Raw genomic sequence first — 15097 nt, 5'->3', positions numbered from 1 at the left:
ATGAAAAACTGCCCAAATAGTTTAAGAACTTAACTAAACCTATTATTACACTTACAGCTAAAAGGACATATGTAAGAGGCCCTAATATTTCATTTCTCCCAGACAACCCTTTCCTCCAGTAAAACTGTTCATTAATTTCAACAAAAATGTATTTCAATAGCTATATGATAAAATACAATTCCCTAGTTTCTTCTTTTGCAGAATCAGGTTCACCAAGACAGACAGAAGTTCTTTACCGAAAACGATTGAAATTACTGAATTTCTGCATGTTCCAAATGAGAGAAAAACTTCACTGTTGGCTAATTCTTAATTCAGAAACCTCCAAAGCTATATATAGCTTGACTTAATTCTTCAGTTATTGTTAGCTTTGGACTTCAACTTACGTTTTAATGAAGACATAGGTGTGAGTGGTATGAAATGTAATAAAAACACAGGGACTTCAGAAACCCAAATAGCACTTACTGTGTTGCTGTGCATTTATTACTTAGCTTTTCTGTACCATTACGTGAAACATGTAAATGAATATACAGGTATTCTTCAGGGCTGAACAGTTCATGAAAAGGAGAGGAAGGGAGGGATAGAAATATTACTTACGCCGTTTGCAGCCACATTTTTTTATCCTTTTGGGATCTGTGATATCATCATGACAGGCCTTGCAGTAAAAATATGCCCTGGAAAGACAGAATGGAAAAACGGACCCATTTCTTAATCCATACCAATGAAATTAGCCCCATATTTACTCTTGTTGCAGTGAACAATTAATGAAATGCATCAATGCCAATTTCCTTTAATCTTTGAAAAGGTTTGGACATTTAAAGTAAATATTTGCTTCAAGACCATTAATTTCAAACTTAAGGATCCAAATTAGTATTTCTTTTAATATATTTTTATTTGAAAAGTAATAGGAAGAATGTATGATAATTATGCCACAATGTATTAGTTAATTTGTTTTTCATCTTAGAAAAAAGGGCATCCAATGAACTTTGCCACAAAATAAGAATTTTTTGTTCTCATAAGCTCAACCAGGGTGATTTTTTAAAAGACTGTCAAGCACCCTGTGCCAATCTTTTAGGATGTACATTTGATCGCTACTGTATGAACGACATTTTATGTTGATCTTCAATAAGGGTAGAAACAATGACCCTGAGGACTATCAGCCTTGTCAGCTGCACCTCTGTGCCTGCAAAGATCATGGAACACATCCTCCCAGAAGCTGTGCTAAGGCATATGGAGGGTGGGGAGGTCCTCAAGACAGCCAGCATGGCTTCACCAAGGGAAAATCCTGTCTCATCAACCAGCAGCCTTCTATGATGGAGTGACTACATCAGTGCATGGGGAAGTACTACAGATGTCATTTATCCAGACTTCTGTAAAGCCTTTGATGTGGTCCCCCACAAAAGCCTTCTCTCCAAGCTGGAGTGATAGGTTCCATGAGTGGATTAGGAATTGGTTGGCTGGTCACATGCAGAGGGTAGTGGTCAATGGCTCAGAGCTCCACCAGGCTCTAGTAACAAGTGGTGTCCCTCAAGGATCTGTACTGGGACCAGTTTTATTTAATACCTTCATTAATGACACAGACAGAGGCATCAAGTTCTCCCTCAGCAAATTTTCAGATGACACCAAGCTGAGTGGTGGTGTTGCCACAGCTGAAAGACAGGATATCATCCAGAGGGACCTGGACAAGCTCAAGAATAGGGCTCTTGGGAAACACATGTGGTTTAACAAGACCAAGTGCAGGGTTGGGGCGACCCCCAGTATCAATCCTGGGGGATGAACAGATCCAGAGCAGCCCTGCTGAGGAGGATTGGGGGTGCTGGTGGATGAGAGGCTGGACATGAGCCAGCAACGTGCTCTCACAGCCCAGAAAGCCAAATGTGTCCTGGGCTGCATCCAAAGCCCCGTGAGCAGCAGGACAAGGGAGGGGACTCTGCCCCTCTGCTCCCCTCTGGTGAGACCCCACCTGCAGCACTGGGGGTCCCCAGCACAGGAAGGACAGGGACCTGTTGGAGTGAGTCCAGAGGAGGCCACCAAGATGGTTAGTGAGACAGAGCACCTCTCCTACAAGAAAGGACAGAGGGAACTGGGATTGCTCAGCCTGGAAGAGAGGAGGCTTCAGGGTGACCAAAGCGTGCCCTTTTAGTGCCTGAAGGGAACTTACAGGTAAGATGGTGCACTAGTATTTACAAGGGCACGTGGAAACAGGACAAGGGGGAATAGGTTTACATTGAAAGAGGCTATGTTTAGATTAGCTATTAGGAAAAAGATCTCATCTATGAAGGTGGTGCGACACTGGAACAGGGTGCACAGGGAAGTTGTGGAAGCCCCATGCCAGCACAAGGAGAAATAAGGAAGTGAGAAAGGATGAACTTTTTACTTTATGTGGGATTTTCTAAAATTTCTGATTAAATAAATATGCGTCAGACTGCCCACAGGAAAGTTCAATTATGACTGCCAAGTCAACATGCCATGTAAGGCTGCCATGACACATTCCATGATGATCACCCAGCTGGACTCCAGCAGGACAAGTTACAGTTGACCAGCATTCTTGCTGGCATAGCAAATGAAGCATACTTTTTAACCTGATGAATTTTCGCTGCACTTGTCCGCACTCAGGATAGGTCAGCTCCCTGCCTATGTTCTCTACTCCCTCTTATTGCATATTTCTCAATACAATTTGGCAATAAGAGGCAAAGGCCCCACTTTGCAACCTCCCATATATTTTGCTGCCACTATGAGATCGTTAGATTGCTACAACAGTTGGGAGGCCACTGAAACAAAACTATCTACAGTCCAAAATACAAAAAAACCCAAAACTAAACCAATGTTAACGCACAGCCTCTAATTAAACACAGCCTTTGGCCCTGCAGCCAGGATGATTCTATTCTATTTCTTCTAGATTAACTATAGCATGGCCACTGCAGGTGGAACTATACTCGTAGTTAAGTGACCCATCACAAGAAAAGACAGCAGGTCTAGCATACAAGAGATAAACCACATCACTGTTCCATATTGGTTCAAATAAGAATTGAAACCGCAGGGAGACCTTGCTGAATGCTATTAGCATTTCTAAAAGCAATACAGCATGAAGCTACCAATGGAATATGTAAGCCCTAAACATAGCAAGCTTTATCTTGCTAAGAACCTCCCAGGAAGATTACTCTTTCAGGCTATGAAATTGCCTTAGATGCAAAATGTAAAAGGAAAACGCCTTCTCTTCAGCATGTATACTTTGCTGCGGAAAGTTTCTGGTCTTCAAGATACTCACATTTCACCAAAAAGAAAATAACCTACTTCCAAGGAAATGAGAAGAAAATGTTTTTCAAACCATGAGTCAATGTCAAGATGTAAGCCAGGAGGGGAAACCTGCCTCAAATTTTTACAATTTCCCTCCAGTCCAGCTGTAAAGCCCCTTTATTAAACAAGAATCAACTACCACAAATGGTCCCTCACAAAAAACTTCATAACAAGAACTGGATATTGGCTGTTTCTACAGATCATGTTTCTGAAGTTCACTGCAGGACAATTTTCCTGAAGGGTACCTTCAATCTTATGTCCAAAATAAAGAATAAATACTTGAAGTGACTACTGTAATAAAATTATTCTAGATAATTGGGGTAAATTAAGTGGATTTGAAGAATGTGGATTTCTGACACTAGTGCTAACATGTAAATGAATAAAGAATAATGAAAACGCAATTCATGTAGTTTGTATTATATTTAAACAGTCAACATTTTATGTGAAGCTATTTACCTAGTCATAATTGGTTTTAGGTATAATTGTTTCTTATGGGAAACTATTCTTCTAAAAATGCAAAACTGATTCTAACAGAAAGAGTAATTGAACATCGTATGTTATATTTCATTGCGGGATATATAAATATGAATAACTTTCGTTTAAGGGAGCTGAAATATCTTCATTAACAGAGCCAGAACAACTTAATTTGCATTTCAGGTATAAAACATGTTTAATTATGCTTTATTTAAAAATCATTTTTCCCCCTCCAAAAGACAATTTTAGAACATATTTCTGACTCTGATTCATAGCTCAAAGGGTGAAATTAACACTTTTCATAATTGGCTTTGTTAGTTGAAACACATCTGATAACCATTTGCTTTGCACAGAGCAGCTAAGAAATGTGGCAAGAGAGTCAGGAAATTTCTAAACAAAGCCTTCTCCCAAAAGCCAGGCAGAACTGGAAATCTTGTTTCATGCTCACTATCAAATAAACATGGTAGATGAATGATGTGAAAAAATTTCCTAAACTCTTTAATAACAGTTAACTTCTCCCTAACCTTAGCAGTTAAAAATACTATGCCATTTTACTTACAGTCTGAGAAAAAGTTCATTGGAGAGTGTAACATGCCTTATAAATGAAAGAAAACTAGCAGCTCAGTAAAGCAGTGTGAAGACAGTATATTCAACTGGAGAAAAGCAGCAGAGAGGAAAAGGACTGTATGCTGCAAGGCAGAGTCCCTGAGGCAGCGCAGGATGCACATGCTCCAGACATGGTGCTAGAGATGTGACAGGACAGTAGCACTGCTGCCCTGTTCTGTATGTTTCACCTAGCCAAAAACTCTCTTAGCTCTTTCAAGAAAAATAGAATTTTAGTTCTCTAATTTCACTGTTTTGTTGTTTTGAATTACTTTAAATATTCATGGCAAGTATGCATGGTTAGGTATCGTTTCACTATATTTAATCCTAAAAGCTTGGAACTTAATAAAGGGTATCATTTGGATACTTTATCATTTTAAGAACAGGTTTAGTTAAAATGCCTAACTCATGGAGAACATCAGTAAAAATCTGATTGCATGACTCATAACAAAGATACTAATTATGAGGAAGCACTCAGCTGCAAAGATTCCTTTTATTTTTTTTAATCATACAGACATTGAATATTTTTCTTCAAAAAATTCTTTTATCAGATTGCTCTTTTGTTTCTTTCAAGTATACTATAATCTTAACAAACAAGAGTACACTCATTTGGTCCTCAACACAATATCACAAAGTTTCTTTTCATTCATCCCAAATCTAGTACAGCCAGGTACATTGACCCTGTGAAGTTGTCTGCAATGGATATAATGCACTTTTGTAGTTTGATTTATTATTATGAGGCCACAGAGTCTGTAGTTCCATTAAAGAAAAATGACAAGAACATAAATATTATTTTGCTAATGCAATTACAGAATGAACACAGTAGCTAATTTGCATCAAGAATTTGCTAAACTCTGTGTAGATAAGAACTCCTCTAAACCTGAAACTTACAGAACTGAACCTCTCTCCCAGAAATTCCTCTGAGACATGGTAAGTATAGAGAACAGAAATGAAAATATTGCACATTTTTTAGGAGGACTCAAAAACCCAGCCTCTATTTCTTTTCCTATCTGCTGCAAAATTAATTTCCTTGATATTTAGGACAGTAGTTATGAAAATTGCATGCACACAGGTGGTTCAGGAATAACAACTCAACTCCCCCTCAGAATTTTAAAACAGATAATAATGAAAATTAGGTGAAGCATTTGCATGTAAAGAAAAAAAAAAACCCACAACCTGTAATTAAATATGTTTATTCCTATTCAAAGATAAAAACATATTAATTACCTTTTTACTTCTTTGGCATCACTTGCAATGAAGAATCCTAAGGTACCTTCTTGAATCTTGACATGGTTTCCAGGATTGATTAGTATACTGCTCAGTGAAACAAGAACAAAACCAACAAAACAGTAAGTTTATATTAATTTTAACTGAATCTTCCAAATTAGCTTTATTTGATTCTGTTATAGGGGACCCACTAGTTATGAAAGGCTGCAAGGTCATTTTAAGCCATTCTTCCTCAGTATTTCCAATCAAATAACAGTTTCACATGCTTTTTACAAAAACTTTAGCTTGAGATAGTCAAATGCCTCTGCTACAATCACATCATCTAAGTGTTTACATCTGTTATCTTAGCTTTTTACTTTATATATAGGCTACTTAAAATCCTCTCAGAAACATGAAGTGTGAAGGTGAGCATTGCTGTTTGCTTGCTCTGTCATGCAAAGTGGTGAGAAATTCACAGTACGGTGAAAAGGAAAGAACCATCAACCACCACTCAATAACAACAGAAAACATCACTTATGAAACTAAATCCTTTGATGCAAATTTTTGCCAATTGCTAGTGAAATAGAAAGTTAATGGGACCCCTATCTGGACATAAAATGTTATTGTTTAAAATAATAAATGCACACATACACTCAAGGGGAATGGTACAAGACAACCAGTCACGACAGCTGAAAAAACATAAAATGAACAGAAAATTTTTAAAACACTGCTATGCAGCCATGAAAGAACAAAAATAACCCAACCACCATGACAGAAGAGCCTCAGCTAACTTTGACAAAGAAACTGGTATCAACAAGTGAGGTACTCCATGTATATGAAATATCTTCTTTATTTTCATAATAATTTTACTCTAGACTTTAGGTAAGGCATTTTGCAAAGTACCCAGCTAAATATGAAAATACAGACAGAGATAAATATAAAGATATTCTCCAGTAAGCCTTATTCATGTGCAATACATCTTAGCTTTTGACTCTCTTAATATAATTTTTCTAAAGTTTTCTCTTTTTTTCCTCTTATTACAGTTTAGCTTTTGTAACTCCTAATGAAGTAATGGTATGCATATGCAATTTGAGTAAATAAATACTATCAGGAATCCAAACACTTGTCCATCCAGCAAAAATTGCTTTTAGGGAAGTACATATGCACAAAAATAAATAAAGCACAATGCTGAACCAACATACATTACTAAAATGTGAAGGTCCAAAGTCTTTCATGTTATTGTTAGGAGGGGAAATGGATCTCAGCACATCTCTTATTCAATATGTTATTTATTCTCTACACATTAGAAATAAATTAGTATGACAACATAATATATCTGAAAGATTAATAATGTGCACATTGTTTTGTGTAATTCCACATGCCTGCAAGGCCCTATGACAAGAATATGCAGGCCACAAAATAAAGTGCTCGTGAGTTCAGAAGTAAAAGATTGGTCATGAAGTCATATTTCAGCCCCCATTATGTAGATCTTATGATATAGTTCTTAATCTAGTACCCACAAACTCCTTTCTTCTCACAATCTGAAACTTCATTCAGTGTTCCTTTACTGCCATTATTTCAGGCATGGCTTCATGTAATTTATCTCTCTTTAAAATCAGCATTGTATTTTTTTGTGTATTTTTCTGCAATGTTCATCACTACAGCATGCAAAAGATTCACAAACATGTAATTTCTCTTAGAGGAAGAATGAAGATATAGTATTACCCCATTTTACAGAGGAGAGATTAAGTCGATATGAGATACAGCACTTATTAATTTGGGATGCCAACAGTCCAACTCTTTCTAAGTGCATTTTGCATTGCATAACTCCACATACACTTTATAGGAACTTCTGCTGTGGGAATGCTCAGAATTTCCAAAAGCTCAGCCTCTGATTCCCGAAATAACGAATATACTTAATCAGAGGTCAGCTGCAGAAGGTTTGGTTTAAATTATTATCTCCTTCTCACATAGACAGCCTGTGTCAGAGGCTGGACCAGAAATTAAATCTAAAAGAAACCCTTTCCTTCATTCACAACTTCAAGCTTTACAACAAATAAAAATTTGAGGAGAATGACAGGAATTGGAAGGTATTGCCACCGGGAGCAGGCTCATCTCCACAGTACTTTACTAATATTTGCAAGAAATGAAATGTGATGGCATAAGCAACACCTGTATTACACATACAGATACACGGGACAAAATAAAGTTACACAGCTAAACTAGTACCATCCATCATCATCTAGCATCATCTAGTGTCATTCTCTAGTATTTCTTTGTTAGTGAATTCAGCCTAATGGCTGCAGTTGCAATGAAAACTTCTACCTAATACCTAAGTTTTAAAATGCACTTTCACAGGTTTAAGATGGAATAAAACAGACAGCAGAAAAATAATTTTAAAAAAAGAACAAACACATAAGAATTTCTTCATATGAAACGAGTTACTCAGGTCAAGCATAGATTGGAAAATTTAGCTTTCCTGCATAAGCTCTTGTCCCTTGAACCCACAAAGTACTTACTGGCACTTGCAGAGAGCGCTGTACTGGCCATCTTAATCTCTACCATCCCTCCTCCCTGTCTGCTAGTATGTAGTAATCTGCCATTACACTGAGAATTTAGCTCCTAAACTCAAAAAAATCTATAATGGCTAATTTCATGTATTTATCATACTGTTCCTTATAAAATATGAAAGGTCTTGTAGTATAGCTTGGGTTGGCTGTTTTTCTTAGGTACAAATGGGCACTGCTCTATCTGAAAAATACTTTTTATGCCCTCACTTGATTCTTAAGTCACATAAGTGTCACAGCTTTTCAGTGAAAACAGATTAACATCCTTCTTTACATAGATCCAGGTTGGTTTTTTCCCACAATACAATTATTGGATATAGATAAACCATACCAAAGAGTAAAAAATCCTACCCAAATCTCAAAAACCCTAACTCCACAAACTGAGGTAACCACTAGAACTATAAATTTTCACTTCTCAAAACAAAACTTAAAATTTGATGAAGTAATAAGCAAATGAAGCAGATCTTTTGAGATATGTGGAACATAGTCTTAAATCAGAAGTAACTGGCTTCATTTAGGAAGCAATATGCTGTGGGCATGATTTTGTATCTCAAGGTTTTCTGAGACACATTAAATCAATTCACATGGGTCAATGTATAGCATTTATTTTTGTCAGATCTTATACTTCATTCACATATACCTCTTTTAACAAATACAATGTATTTATCACCACAAAATATAGATGTGACCACAGTTAATGCAGTATGATCTCAGCAGCAAAGTCTTCCATTGAAAATGAAAATAATTTGCCCCATCACTGCTACTGGCTAAGAGCTACAGCAAAAGCTCATAAAGCTTTGGGCTTGTATACACATTGATATATAACAGAGCAAAATCATGAGCAATTTCTACTGAGCTGTATGGAAATATTAATTATACTGCTTATTAAAGCTGCAACTGAGTTATTTCTTATGACACCTGTAGTGTCGTTAGCTGAAGTTATGCTTTGATAAGCACTCACTCTAATATAAACAGCAAGGGAATTTGAATTAAAATAGAATAGAGGGAACAAACAGCACAGAGAAAAACAAAACAGTCTTCTGAGTATTCCAAGAAAATGCACGCATCAGTTACTTCGAGATGCATATGGTTTTTTAATATGAAAATATGCATATATATCCCCATAGTTGAGAATGTAAGAACATGGCAAACTAAATAGGAGCTTTAAGTGATACAGCTTCAGATAATGTCTCATTTTTATCTATCTCCAAGGCTGCAAAGGAAAAGGGAAAAAATGATAGCAACTCAAGAGGTTTAACAGTAATATATATAGCTAATCCATAAGCATTGTGTGCCTCACATCAGAAAAAATATTACTGAAAATGATACTGATTTTTCCAAATACATATTTTTATCATAAAGCAGAATTCGATTTTTTTTATCTACTAAATCAGCTCACAAAACCAAGCAAGGAAGGCCAAGTACTTTAGAAGCTTGTAAGATCTTGAGCAAACTTTGTAATTTTATAACATTTCTAGTTTAGGTTACCTTAGAACATAATTAAGTAATAGCAAGCTCAAAAATATTTAGTCACAATTTCTTTAATGAATCCAGTTCCAGAAATACATTCCTAGGGTCAAAACTTTTAATGACAGGGCCCACATGATTGCTTGCTCCTTCACACAGGAATGTTCCGGACACATGGCAATTAAAGCCGTGTAAATTAAATGTGATTTAATGTGTTCAAGGAGAACTCAGTTCCATTAATTTTTTTGTAATAGTACAATTAGGAAGCCACTTGTAGAATAAAATATGCACCTTGGAAACCTGTGCTTAACACTTATCTGCAAAAGTTACCCTGTTTGCTAAAGAAGATTCACTTGGTGACTAGATGCAGGATCATGCATCTAAAAGCAATGAAAATGTGGAAATCACCCTTGAATTCAGTCAGACTCTTAGGAATCACAGAGTAAATCACAGAATGGTTTATGTTCAAAGAGACCTTTTAAAATCATCTAATTACAACTCTCATGTCATGGTCAGGGATACTTTTCACTAGAACAGATTGTTCAAAGCTCCATCCAATCTGACAGAAAAGCACAGGAAAGAATCATGATTATTATCACTACAGCTAAAAATGTTCCCAGACTGACAGAAATATCAGCAGGTGAAACACAAATGGAAATCTGTGCACATTTGAGATGCACAGTTTAAAAAAAAATAATAATAAAAAAAAATTAAAAAAAAAATCAAATGAGGTCACAGAAATTCTAGACAAATGTTTGTGATTTTCTTTACATAGATTGTTCAATGAAAATTTCAGATAAGACATGATGACTTTTTCATATGACAGTGGCAAACAGATGACTATCTGTTCAAGTTTTGCACTGTGTGTTAATCGTGATCAGCTTACTTATTGGATTGCATCTTTCTGATGTTTTATGTATACATGCTACCTTCAGTAAAGTACAGATACATTAAAATATCTGTTCATCCATTCTTACCTGAATTTACCTGAAATTACTCCAGAACATGAGCGCTGCTCAATACCCTTTTTGGCAGTGCATGGATGGCTGACTGCACAAGACACCAATATTCTGACTTAGCTAAAGCATACCATATCATATCTTCCTTTAAAGCACTAAAAGTAAGCTAAGGTTTTCGTTACTAACTGTGTATCTTCTATATTTTTTTGAACTTAAAGACATTTGATGGAGAGCCTAATAATTGGAGACTTGAACTGTAAGACTGTTAATCTGTGAACAGACACTTTGGGGTAGGACTAATTCCTTCCAGCTATTTATTTTTAACTCATTTCTGCTGCCAGGTGATTTTTGTCTCCTACTTTCAAATATCACACATATTTCACTCAAATTACGCTTCTTCATCTAAAACACTATTACAAAGTTATAGAAAGCTGATATCTTTTCATATTACAAGAATATTTAAAATATTACTTCTAATAATTTATCAGCATACAAAAGATTTCAGTAGGAGATGAAAAACATTTCTTGTAGTTTTATAGAATATTCAGCTATCTTCAAGGTGAACTACATGGGAAAAACAACCAGTCATTGTCAGAGCCTGAACCATCATTAGACAGTATTTATTTACTGGCAGGCCACTTGCTAAGTGGCATGGCTCCACAATTTGCTTTGCATAGCTTGAAACTGAGCAGGCCTCCCCTGCTGCTGAGGTTGTGGATGGATGGAATTTGAGCTCTTGATCTAGACACAGTAGTACAGTAGCTGACTCTCAGGGGTGCATAACTGTCAGCCTTCTCTGAGAAAAACAAAAGGCGGATCTTACTAACGTGGAATAGGTATGGGGAAGGTCTTTAAACTGAGCTGACAAAGGCATGTGGGGATACCCAGCAAGTACAGCACAGCAAATATGCAAGGGAAATGACCTTTTAGCAGCACTACATGAAGACTAAAAACTGGAGGCACAGAAAAAGTCAGCCAATAGAGACATAGACCAGGAGAGGTCTTTTAAGGATTTTCTTTATCCATGCCTCTGTTATGTACTATTCCTGTTTGGTCTTACTTTCAGCTTTACACTTTAGACAGCACTAAAGGTGGGAATCATCTCATCTATTTTAGGATTTAATTCTAATGCATTCAAGAACTGTCTCTCGCATCCCTTGCAATTATGGACTAAGTCTGGATAATTAACAGGAGATAAGATATTTAACATTTTAACTGAAAAAGTAACGCGTGATGAAGCCTGCTATCAAAGACCAATTGAACAGTTCATCCCTGCATCAAGGAAATTCTTCTGATTTAGTAACCCTACTTCTTTTTTGGTTTGTTTGTTTTCAGCTGTATGGCTACCCGTGTGACTGCCATCACCCTACTCTAAAGAAAAAGACCAATCGTTGAATTACATGAAACACAAACACAAATATTTTGACTAAACAAATGACAAAAGCTGTAACAATTCTGTTTTAAACCTTGTGGTAGATGTACTGTACCATTCCCCATGCAACTCAAACAATAGCAATATCTTCTAGTAATCAGAAAGATATAACGTTGTTTACGTACTATGAATACACTATCTAAAACAAAATTATATGGTATTACTTACTATAGCCACCACAATTTTAAATTAAACCAGCTATTATTCTTGATTGTTTCATGCTATGCCCCGATAAAAAAGTACCACTATTAGCATAATGGCCTTTTAAAACACACCACATCATTCATCCAACTATAGAAGTAGTTGGAAATAATATTTTTTGTTTCAGGCTATGTTTTGAAGTGGAGTGTGAGCGTAGGTGCACAAATCTCATGGTGGGAGTTGTGCACATACCAGTTTTCACACTAATTGTAACTCATAAGTATTGCATCTTTCTTCTGGGCTCTATCACTGACATCAGTTCATAATGCTCCATACAGCAAAATCTAGTAAGACACTAAAAAGAATACAAGGCAAAAGACACAGTGCACATTACATGCTACAGTATATTAAAGCTTAATTACTACAAGCATATAAAAGGTTGCTCCCAGGAGTTAAGTTTTTTACAACAGCACCTACTAAATCATGGTCTACAGGATGTGCATGAGGTATTTTATTTGGGCAGAGTCCAAACTAGTTTAACAGTGATTGTGAACTCAATACACTTGGAAACAATTGTATTATTCCTTCTGGTTCCAGAAGTTTAATTATCAGTACAGTGAGGCAGAACAATATACTTTATTCTGGGAGCAAGCAACTTCACTTGGTACAACACTTGTTCATATTGCTTATCATGCCAGCATTAACATGCCTTCACCACAAGGTAAGATATACTTAAAAGCAAGAAGCAAAGTAGAGGTGCAACAGCTGCAGATCCTTGGAGATGCTAAGTGTTGCAGTAACTTCTCTGCAGTTGGATCATATCAATAATGCCAAACTGACAGGAAGCCACCTCTCTTATCACATATCTACTCAGAAACTGTAAGATTAAGACTAAAACTTAAATACATATAACACATACAACATACACAACAGAACAGACATGGAAAATAGAGTTTGAAGAGTAAAATGAAGAAGGAAACTGAAATGTCTGGACAATGAGAACAGGTCTCCAAAGACTATCACTGACAGTCAGACAGACTGCTGTAAGCAATTAGGAAAAAAAAAAAAAAGCTGGTGGGGTAAGAGAGATGAGGAGAGACAAAGATATGAAAGAGCATGCCTTATTTACTTCATCCAAACCAACAGCAGCATGATAGAATGTGGACTAGAGAGGGACTCAGCACGGTACAGCAAAGAAAATGCAAAACATGCCATCTCAAAAAAACCCAAACCCAAAGCTGAGAAAAAAATACATTCAATATCATCTTCATAAATGAGTTAATAAATGCCATTAAAATGAATGTGACATATAATACAAACTATCCATGGCACTTTCACTGGAACAGTACAATAGCTTTAATGAGTACTGTATTATGAGTAATTTGGACTCAAAACAGGACCAGAAATGCAAAGAATCAGGTATTTGGTTGTTGTTAATGGAAGATGAGACTGCAAGAGAACATGAACTACTGTACTGTAAGACATTTTTTGAAGGAAGACTCTGGGGAAAGAAGGACATCAATGAAGGTGTGAATATGAAAACAATATGGCAGCACAAGGGTTGGTAAAGACGAAATATACATCGTCATGATACAGTCAAAATGAGGACAGGAGATATTAACAGTAAAATCTGCTTTTCAAATGTAACAATCTGATACACCAATGACTCCACAAAGGGGGAAAAAAGCCTAAAAAACTAATCCTGTTTTATTTTGTACTTCCTGCAAAGAAGTTAGTGCGTGAGTCACAAGAAACACTGGAGAGACAAAATGCTGTTCTCTCTCTCCTCTTTTAGATTGGGGGCTCATATACAAATATACACACAGATATATATATATACACACACACATAGATAGATGAATATATATAGGTATATATGTGTGTGTATATACAGAGAAAGATAGACAAAGATGTTATCTTCCTGTGTTCTTGGCAAGGAATTAGTCCTGAAGTTAGAAGGAGTGAAGGTAGGATTGAGGTTGGAAGGAAAGGTAACGAAGAGGGCATACCGCTTTCGGCTTCTGCAAACGACAAGAAAAAAATTGCAAATCAAACACTTTGATAAGAAATCAACTGACACCACAGCAAAAGCAAAAAAACCCTTCATTTAGAAGTCTTCAAGGCTTTAAGGTTTTTCTGCTGAGAATGAGAACAAATATATGGATAGACAAAGAGAAAATTTTACAAGAGGAGCATAAATGGAGAGCAGGAGGGAAGAATCCTGGTTAGGCTTTCCTTCTTGCTTAGTTACGTAGAATAAAAATACAGGGGAAAAAGGAAGGCAGAAATCTCTCTAAAAGGGATTTCAGATGAGGAGTTTGAATGTCTGAATTTTGAACCTTTACTTTTTGCTATATATTTAACATTGAGGTATTTCCAGGTTAATGTTCTCCATGTTTCCTTTGCATTTTTTCTACAAAAAAGCAAAACCTTTCCAAATAAGCAAAGAGCATTTTTTAAGTGATAGTGTTTGGCTTGCATCAGGAAGACAAAAAATCATTTAAGTGCTTCCTGTTCTTAATCACGGGTTATAGTGTTCCCAGAAATCAATTAGAGATGAAGGAATGGCTAGCTCATATCATGAACTGGAGTTACTAGAGTGCACACTTTAGTAGCTGGTCAGAAACACTCTAAATTGAGTTTTGTAAACTCAGAGATTTCTTTGATAGCTGAGGAATAATTTAAACATTATCAAATATATAAGTGCAAATGTTTTTAAAAAATCTAATCATGGGGTTTTTTAAAATTAATCTTTAAGATACCTTGATCAGAAGCAGTTGCCTAAAAAGATAAACATACTCTAGATACTCTACTCATTATATGAAAATTAATATGCATTTATTGTATTTATAACTATATTAATTATATTTAGGCTTGAATATCTGCTTTTAAGTAATCCTGTAAAATTATAATTGTTAATAATTACCCCTCTAAACTGACAAAACTTGTTATCA

The 15097-nt window shown here is 36.0% G+C and overlaps 1 protein-coding gene across 21 annotated transcripts in view; it reads right to left on the bottom strand.

Annotated features, from left to right (window-relative positions):
- Nucleotides 1-15097, bottom strand: part of KCNMA1 (potassium calcium-activated channel subfamily M alpha 1) — a 434865-nt gene that overhangs the window by 100159 nt on the left and 319609 nt on the right. For 11 of the 21 annotated variants that reach the window (XM_040071956.2, XM_040071974.2, XM_040071958.2 and 8 more), the window contains 2 exons: nt 5599-5685; nt 595-671 (listed from right to left, as the gene is read on the bottom strand). In XM_040071956.2, coding sequence (XP_039927890.1) covers nt 595-671; nt 5599-5685 — 164 coding nt within the window. Of the gene's footprint in view, nt 1-594; nt 672-5598; nt 5686-14152; nt 14165-15097 lie in introns of all 21 variants that reach the window. The other 10 variants (XM_040071955.2, XM_058421618.1, XM_040071957.2 and 7 more) reach the window with 1 other exon arrangement.

Source organism: Hirundo rustica, chromosome 8 (genome assembly GCF_015227805.2).
Source record: "Hirundo rustica isolate bHirRus1 chromosome 8, bHirRus1.pri.v3, whole genome shotgun sequence".
In the NCBI taxonomy this organism is placed as follows: Eukaryota; Metazoa; Chordata; class Aves; order Passeriformes; family Hirundinidae; genus Hirundo; species Hirundo rustica.
This window is presented reverse-complemented; position numbering and strand designations above follow the sequence as displayed.